Below are 7,806 nucleotides of genomic sequence, written 5' to 3'. Positions count from 1 at the left end.
TGCCTTATGTTTGGCTTTTTTCCTGATCCTTTCCCAATTCCAAACCATGGAAATTGGGGGTTCCATAGAAGTCACTTTGCTATCATTATGACTTTCCTCCTCCACTTACAGGCTAACTTCCTTCAGCTTCTTCTCAGCACAGCCTTGCAGTTGCTTGCTGGTCTCTGTGTTGGCATCCTGCTGTTTTGCTATTTGGGCTATTTTTGTCTCCAAAGCATTGATGGAAGACTTTTAAGAATTGAGACCACTCTTCATTTCCTACAGCTGAGTCGCCCATTCCTTGTTTTGATGCTCACGCTGCTGGCAAGCCTCTTCATTCTTCTCATCATTGTTCTTCTCTGTGTTCAGGTCTGTGTCTATGTATTCTTCATGTTCTTCACATCAACATTTCCTGTCCTTCTAATCCATACGCATCATGCTCAGCATTGCTTCCAATTTGCTTTTTCACTGCAAACCATATACTGTATTAAAACACTTGTTGCAAGTATCCTCTTTCCTCTCCTCCCATTGTCTACTCCAGGGGTAGTCAACCTTGGCTCTTTTATGACTCGTGGACTTCAACTCCCAGAATTCCTGAGCTCAGGAATTCTGGGAGTTGAAGTCCACAAGTCATAAAAGAGCCAAGGTTGACTACCCCTAGTCTACTCCTTCTCTTCTTTGAGACATTAGCTTTGATCCATCTTCTCATCTATGTAAAATTAGCATCACTGGGTAATTATTTTCCTGGTGAAAGGGCTGCACAGAATTTCTACCTCAGGTTGATTTTCCTACAAGAGATAAGACAATCTTGGAATATTCAAAATATTTTTAAGAAAAAGATAACGTTTACACCGTGGTTATTTTTGCTAGGTATTATGGAAGATTTGGATGCTAAAGAAATGAATTTGATGTTGAATCTTATAACAGCTGCAAGATTACTGGTAGCGCAATATTGGAAGAAAAATTCTTTGCCTACTATGGAAGAATGGAGAATTAAGGTGTCTAATTTAGCAGAAATGGCAAAAATTTCCGCTTATTTGAAGGATCAATCTCAAGGAAAATATATTTTGGTGTGGAGAAGATGGATTTACTATATTCAGAAAAAATACGAGATTGAAAAGTATTACTTAGCTTATGAGTAAATTTTAGAATATTATTAATAGTTTATTATGGATGAATTTATATTATTTTTAGTAATAATGTTTAATTATATTATTATTTTGCTGGTAAAGTGTTAAGATCTATCTATTTTGTAGAGTTAAAGTATGTATGAGACTTGATTGTAGTATATCTGGGTAATGTTATTTAATTTATGATTCTGTTTTTATAACCCTGTAACCAGCTCTGGGAAGTGAAGGGGGGAGGGGAGGGAGGAAAGTGGGATATTGTATGGAAAATTATTTAAAACTTTTAATAATAAAAAAAGAGATAAGACAATATTCAATAATCTTCAACAAACAGTAGAAATATGTTGGGATTTCAAATCTCCAGAAATTCCAAACCATGTGGATTATATAATCCTTCTCCAATGTTCCCATAAATATTTTTTTATAATATCCTGGGCCATCTGTGCTCCCAGGTAGAGCTTCCGCTCTGGGAAACATATAAATGATCAAACTTTCCGTAGGGCTTTAAATGTGGGAACAAAACTCACCGTTCAGAGAAGATATTTACTCTCCTGAGTTCTTCCCTCTCTTGGTTCATTTTGGTTGCCAAGCCAAAACTTGTGGTGTCCTCTAGTCCTCTGCCTCAGGAAGGATTGTGAAAGGAGTTTAAATTGCTCAAATGTTGTGCTGCTTCTGCCTAAGGCTGCTCAGAGGAAATAAGGAAGCTTGTACACATGAAAGGTATACGGTACTTGAAACTTTGCCATTTCATCATCCGAAGAACCAGTTTGGTCTAGTGGTTAAAGCAACAGACTAGAAAGCTGGAGGCTGTGAGTTCAAGTCTTGGGTAACTTGGGCTAGTCACTCTCTCTCAGCCCAACCCACCTCACAAGACTGTTGTTGTGGAGAAAATAGGAGGAGGATGTGTTGGATATGTTCACTGCCTTGGTGAAATAATCATAAAGGCAGGATGCAAATAAAAAATAAACTGAGCTAGTCAATGGTAACACAGTATAAGGTCTGCAAGATGGCCGTTCCTTTCTTTATTCTCCTTGATTCTTATTGTAATGCCAGAGATAAGGCATTGGTTGCCAAACAGCCTGGAATCCAAATCATTAAAAAATGGCTTTTCTAGGTTCTCATTTTCTTTTACTGTTCTGCTCTTTGCCCTTCAGTGGTCTTTTCATAGGGATCTCCCTATTTGTCTATGGAGATTCTCAGTCATCCAGGTCATGGTTGTCCCAAAGGTGTTTTTTTCAAAAAGCAACTGGCCTTTCTTTGTTTTTCCTTGAAGAGGTTTCGCTTCTCATCCAAGAAGCTTCTTCAATTCTGAAGAACTGAAAGCCCACTGAAAACTCTAACCCAGAAAAAGAATTGAAGAAGCTTCATGGATGAGAAGCGAAACCTCTTCAAAGGAAAACAAAGAAAGGCCAGTTGCCTTTAGGATCTCCTTATTTTTTCCTCTCTCTCCCATGTTTTTCTTGGTTTTCCCAACTTTTATTTCAAAGCCCTTGGAGTCAGATCTGGAACCAAAGCTTTATTCATGTTTGAGCCTGTTGCATTATTTTTTGCTCTTTTCACCACACAGAATGGAAAATGGAGATGGTCTGATGAATCCACCTACAACTACAAGGCATGGATGCTGGGAAAACCCAACTTGGGAACAAAGGAATATTGTGTTGAGTTGGTCCGTCCTGTACAAAAAGCCAATGTTCCTAAAGAGTCCTATCATCAATATGAAGAAGCACCCATCAGAGACCGTAGAGGTGAATATTTTAAACATATTGCCAGCAGGCTTCACTCTCCTGTTCAGTAAAATTCCTTGCCCTCAGCTGAACCACCTATGTGGTGGTGAACGAAATAGCACCTATTCTTGGAATAAGTGTGCATCAATCACAGTAGGAAGACCTTCAGAGCAAACCATAGAGAAGCAGGTCTAAATCTCATTTTCCTACATTCACCCTCATCTGGAGCCTATCAGTCAATGGCTGGCTTTAATGATGATGCTAAGTTATGGTTTGTTTTAATGTGGTTTGTTGAACAGGTTGCAGTGGTCTGGTTTACAAGGTTTAAGTTAAAAAAAAAACACTAAGTTTAAACCAAGCAAACCATATTAAGACTTTATGCATTTGAGAATTCAAGTAATAGCTCCTGAAATTAGTTAAACCTGTGGTCCAGGAGCTATTGGTTAGATCCCCTACCTTTCCCAAGTCCACTTTACTAGCACCAATAGCTGAGGGATTTGAAACTAAAAGAAAAGCAGTAGAATTTATTTCCATCAGAACTGAGACCTCCTTTTTTATTCTTTAGCAGTGGTCTCCAAACTTGGCAACTTTAAGACTTGTGGACTTCAACTCCCAGAATTTCCCAGGAAGGATTTTTGGGAGTTAAAATCCAGAAGTCTTAAAGGTGCCAAGTTTGGAGACCACTACTTCTTTAGGAAGAGAGAAACACAAGGAACACCATACATTAGTTGACCTTCAGCTTCTTTGGAGCAAGCTGTTTGCTTGGCTCTGTCCAAGGTCCTGAAATTGCAGAATGGGACAACTTGCCGCAGTCAACTTGCCAGGACCAACTTGCCACAGTCCACTTCCCATGCCCAATTTGCTGCGGCCAACTCATCATGGGAGAATTCAACAATTCAATTTAATTACTTAAAATAATTTTAAAAATATTTTAATTTTTGTCATTCACATTTCATTTTGTCCTTCCTTTGGCATCCTTTCTTTATTGATTATATCCCACCGTTTCTTCAATATTAGTGAAACTCTTGTCCCCTGGTGAGTTGTCCCATGGCAAGTTGGCCATGACAAGTTGTCCTGCAGTGAGTTGGCTGTGGAGAATTGGCCACAGCAAGTTGGCTGCAGCGAGTTGGCTGAGCCGAGTTGTCACAGACCCCTAAGATTGTAGCTCAGTCATCCATACCTCTTGCTACCTGGATGTAAATTACTAAACTGGTTAATCCCTTTATGATTTGTTATTTTATTTATTTTGCCATAAGTCCATAATGGCCTGATCTGGAACAGGGCCACTAGATATGGAGAACAGGAACTATCACTTTACTCATAGTGGTAGGAGTATGTTTTAATTAAGTGATATCAATGAACCCTTTTGTGGTAGGATGTTTTATATAAAAAAAGTATTGAGATGAAGATTAGGCTTTCCTGACCATGCATAATGGCATTGATTCAAGTCATATCCATCTTAAAATTAAAAACTAAAACAACAAACTAGAACAGGGTATTAGCTTGAATGTCCAGCAGAACCCATGAGTCTTGATTGAGAACAAGACAGGATATACAGTGCTTGGAATGCTGCATCTAGTTCTGGTCACCACAAAACAAAAAGATGTTGAGACTCTAGAAAGAGTACAGAGAAGAGCAACAAGGATGATTAGGGCTCTGGGAGCTAAAATATATGATGAATGTTTGCAGGAACTGGGAATGTCTAGAAGAGGACTAGGGTAACATGATAGCAGTCTTCCAATAATGGATGGAAAGAGAGATTCAATCTAGGCCTAAGAGCTGCGATATAAGGATATCTGCAAGAGGGACCTAAAGGCCTTGGGAATGGACATTAACAGCTGGGAATCCTTGACCTCTGATCATTCAGCCTGGAGGCTAAAGACGCAGCATGGCCTTCTCCAATTTGAAGAGACACTTGTGTGGCAAGCTGAGGCAAAGAGGCAGTCCCGGAACCAGCGAAATCTGGGGGCTGGACAGGGGACAGATTGTATCTGCCCTCAGTGTGGAAGGGACTGCCATTCTCGAATTGGCCTTTTCAGCCACACCAGATGCTGCCTTAGGACCTCTTTCCAGAGCACGATGCCATAGTCTCTCGAGACTGAAGGATGCCAGTGGTTAATGGTTGGAAAGAGAGATTCAATCTAGGCCTAAGAATAAATTTCCTGACAGTGAGAACAATTAACCAATCAAACGTCTTGCCTTCAGAAGTTGTGGGTGCTCTAATACTGGAGTTTCTTAAGAAGAGATTGGACAGATATTTGTCCACAATAGTATATGGTCTCGTGCTTAGTAGGGGGTTGGACTAGATGACAGTTGGAAGGTTTCTTCCAACTGTTATCCTGTATTATTATTATTATTATTATTATTATTATTATTATTATTATTATTATTATTATTATTATTATTATTATTATTATTATTATTATTATTATTATTATTATTATTATTATTATTATTATTATTATCTTGTATTGTAGTTAGAAATATTATGAAGTATGGGGTTAAAGCCCCTTTTCATTTTTAGTCCATTTTAGGATAATCATGCCTTGCTTTTTGAGTTATAAAGCTGGCTGGCTGTTATTCCATTCTTTAATCACAGCTTGTTCTTCTTCCTCGTAGATTTCACAAAATGGAATAACACGGCATGTCACAAACTGAATGCCTACATCTGCAAGCATGGATTGTAGGGAAGAGATCCTGATTCCAAAAGATGTGAGGTTCATGTGAAGTGAGCCTACAGAAGAATAACTCTGTCATCTTCAGTCTATCTCAAGACCTCATTTTTGAAGAGACATTATTTTAGACACAATTCATACAGATCATGCTGAATACAACTAATAGTACTTGGTATTAAGAGTTTCTGGTCTTGTGTTTGCATAAGAAATTTTAACAGGAAACTCTGGAAAAGCAGTTTTATATTCCGCACTGACAGTTATTTACATTTCAGATTCCTTGGGGAAGTTGCTTAATAGTTAAAATAATAAAATACCCATTTAACTTAATTATGTTGACATTTTCTTTGAGTCTTGATCATCCATACACTTTTCGCAAATTCCTTTCAGTGGAGTGGCATCAGTTAATGGAACAATTAAGGAATAAAATACATTATATGGCATGGACATGAACAATTTTCTCAATCATTTCATTTATTTCCTTCCCAGCATGATCAATTCCTGTGATGTTCAAGTTGAAGAATAGAAACAGATTTTTTTTTACATACAGAAGCTCTTGCTTATTTTCTGTTTGAAGTCAGTTCTTAAAATGTACACACATACACAAATAACACACATAATCTCTCTCTCTCTCTCTCTCTCACACACACACACACACACACACACACACACACACACACACACACACAGAGAGAGAGAGAGAGAGAGAGAGAGAGCGAGCACAAAAGGATACATTTCTCTTGTACTAATTGAAACAGTCGCCCTGACTCTACCCCAAATTAAGGGATTACAGGGTCATAAAAAGGGAGTATAGAATTAGACAACAATTTAAGTCATTTTTCTTAACAGTAAGAAAAAAGAAAGTAGCTATACATAGTCCAAACATTCAGATAATATTCCAATCATGACTCCCAGTATAAAATGTTTGTTCAACTCTAGAAAGAAAGAAAAGTACATTTTTCTGATCATTGAATAATAGAGAGAATCCAGGTGTCTTTTGAACCTTTTAATATTGTCCCCCCCATGCATAACATAAATTCCATTTCTGTTTATCCACAGGTAAATTTCCAAGTCACTGGTCTTTATCCCAATGGGAGTGGGGATGGAGAGGGATCTACAAAACTGAACCTGCCAGAATTAATATAAAAAATGAATCTGTCCAGAAGTGTTTAGAATATATGAACATTGTCTAAATATGCTCCTGTCATGTTTCCGATAGACAGAGACGAATAAAGCAGAACTCCAAGGCTTGTAACTTCCTCAAAGAACATGTTTATTGTTTACAAAGTATCAGCAAAGTCAAAAGCGAAACCAAGTCTGAAGTTCCCTTCAGAAGCAACAATATTACAAAGTTGAACTCCCCACCCCAGAGCTACACAATCAGCTACATTCCCCAATAGAAGAGTTTCATGGGCTTTCTAACTAAATGCTCCAGCCCCTACCTAACTGACAAAAATGACCTTGGTTCCCACGGGACAGTAAAATGTTTTGTTTAGTAGAAATCCTCCATCCCTCTCCCAATCCTGTGGCAACTTAGAATGAAGGAAATGGCTGCACCCAGGTTCATTGTAGAGTTGACAGCTCCTTAATGAAACATATACCAATATATTAATGTCAAGATATTGTCAATAAAGCCAATCTCTGTCTAATGCTATGGTGTAGTGATAATGTGAAGATTTATTCCAGTGTTTCTCAGTTTTGGCAGGTTGAAGATGTATAGACTTTAACTCCCAGTGTCATGCCTCCAGCATAGAGTTTGTATTTGTATATGCTGTTATTGTTCTGTAACATGTGTTGAGCTCCATCTAGTGACTAAAGACAAACCTTTCATTGTTTAGAAAGTTGGTTTTAGTAGTGTTTTGGCCCTACAGAGTACCCATCCTCCCTCATTCTGAAAAAAAACAACAGAGGGTGCATCCTGAGAAGCCAGATTTCATTTTCTAACATTCCGAGGAAACAGAAGCACCTGGAAGAACCCAGCCTAATCTGTGATGCATATTCATCAGAGGACAAAATCCATGTTCCATATGTATAGCATTGCTGGTGAGACTTGAACTTTATCTGCATTTGCTAATTGTTATGCTCACCAGCAACTCAACACTCTTTATTTTGCATTCAGGTTCTTACTGTATGTATTTCCATTTTTCCCAATTTCAACTCATCCTGTTCCTTCAATAAAGCATCAAGATATATGCACACAGTCTGGTTTGTTGAAGGATAGATGGGTTTAGCTGCATGTCAATCTACACACAGGGTAATGTGTAGTGAGGACAGAATACCCAGAGTTCGCCAGCCAGTATGGAA

The 7,806-nt window shown here is 38.2% G+C and overlaps 1 protein-coding gene across 1 annotated transcript in view; it reads left to right on the top strand.

The window, feature by feature from the left end:
- The window catches only part of LOC107298034 (regenerating islet-derived protein 4-like), a gene marked incomplete at its 5' end in the record, with an annotated part of 10,413 nt that extends 4,896 nt beyond the window's left edge, over positions 1-5,517 (top strand). Inside the window, 2 exons of the mRNA XM_029286435.1 lie at positions 2,674-2,768; positions 5,430-5,517. Of these exons, the coding sequence (XP_029142268.1) occupies positions 2,674-2,768; positions 5,430-5,517 (183 nt within the window). The remainder of the gene's footprint in view (positions 1-2,673; positions 2,769-5,429) is intronic.
- Between the last annotated feature and the right edge of the window lie 2,289 nt (positions 5,518-7,806).

Source organism: Protobothrops mucrosquamatus, unplaced genomic scaffold (genome assembly GCF_001527695.2).
Source record: "Protobothrops mucrosquamatus isolate PMUCROS unplaced genomic scaffold, P.Mucros_1.0 scaffold3669, whole genome shotgun sequence".
Classification (NCBI taxonomy): Eukaryota; Metazoa; Chordata; class Lepidosauria; order Squamata; family Viperidae; genus Protobothrops; species Protobothrops mucrosquamatus.
The sequence above is the reverse complement of the archived record's forward strand: the minus strand, read 5'-3'. Positions and strand labels throughout refer to the sequence as shown.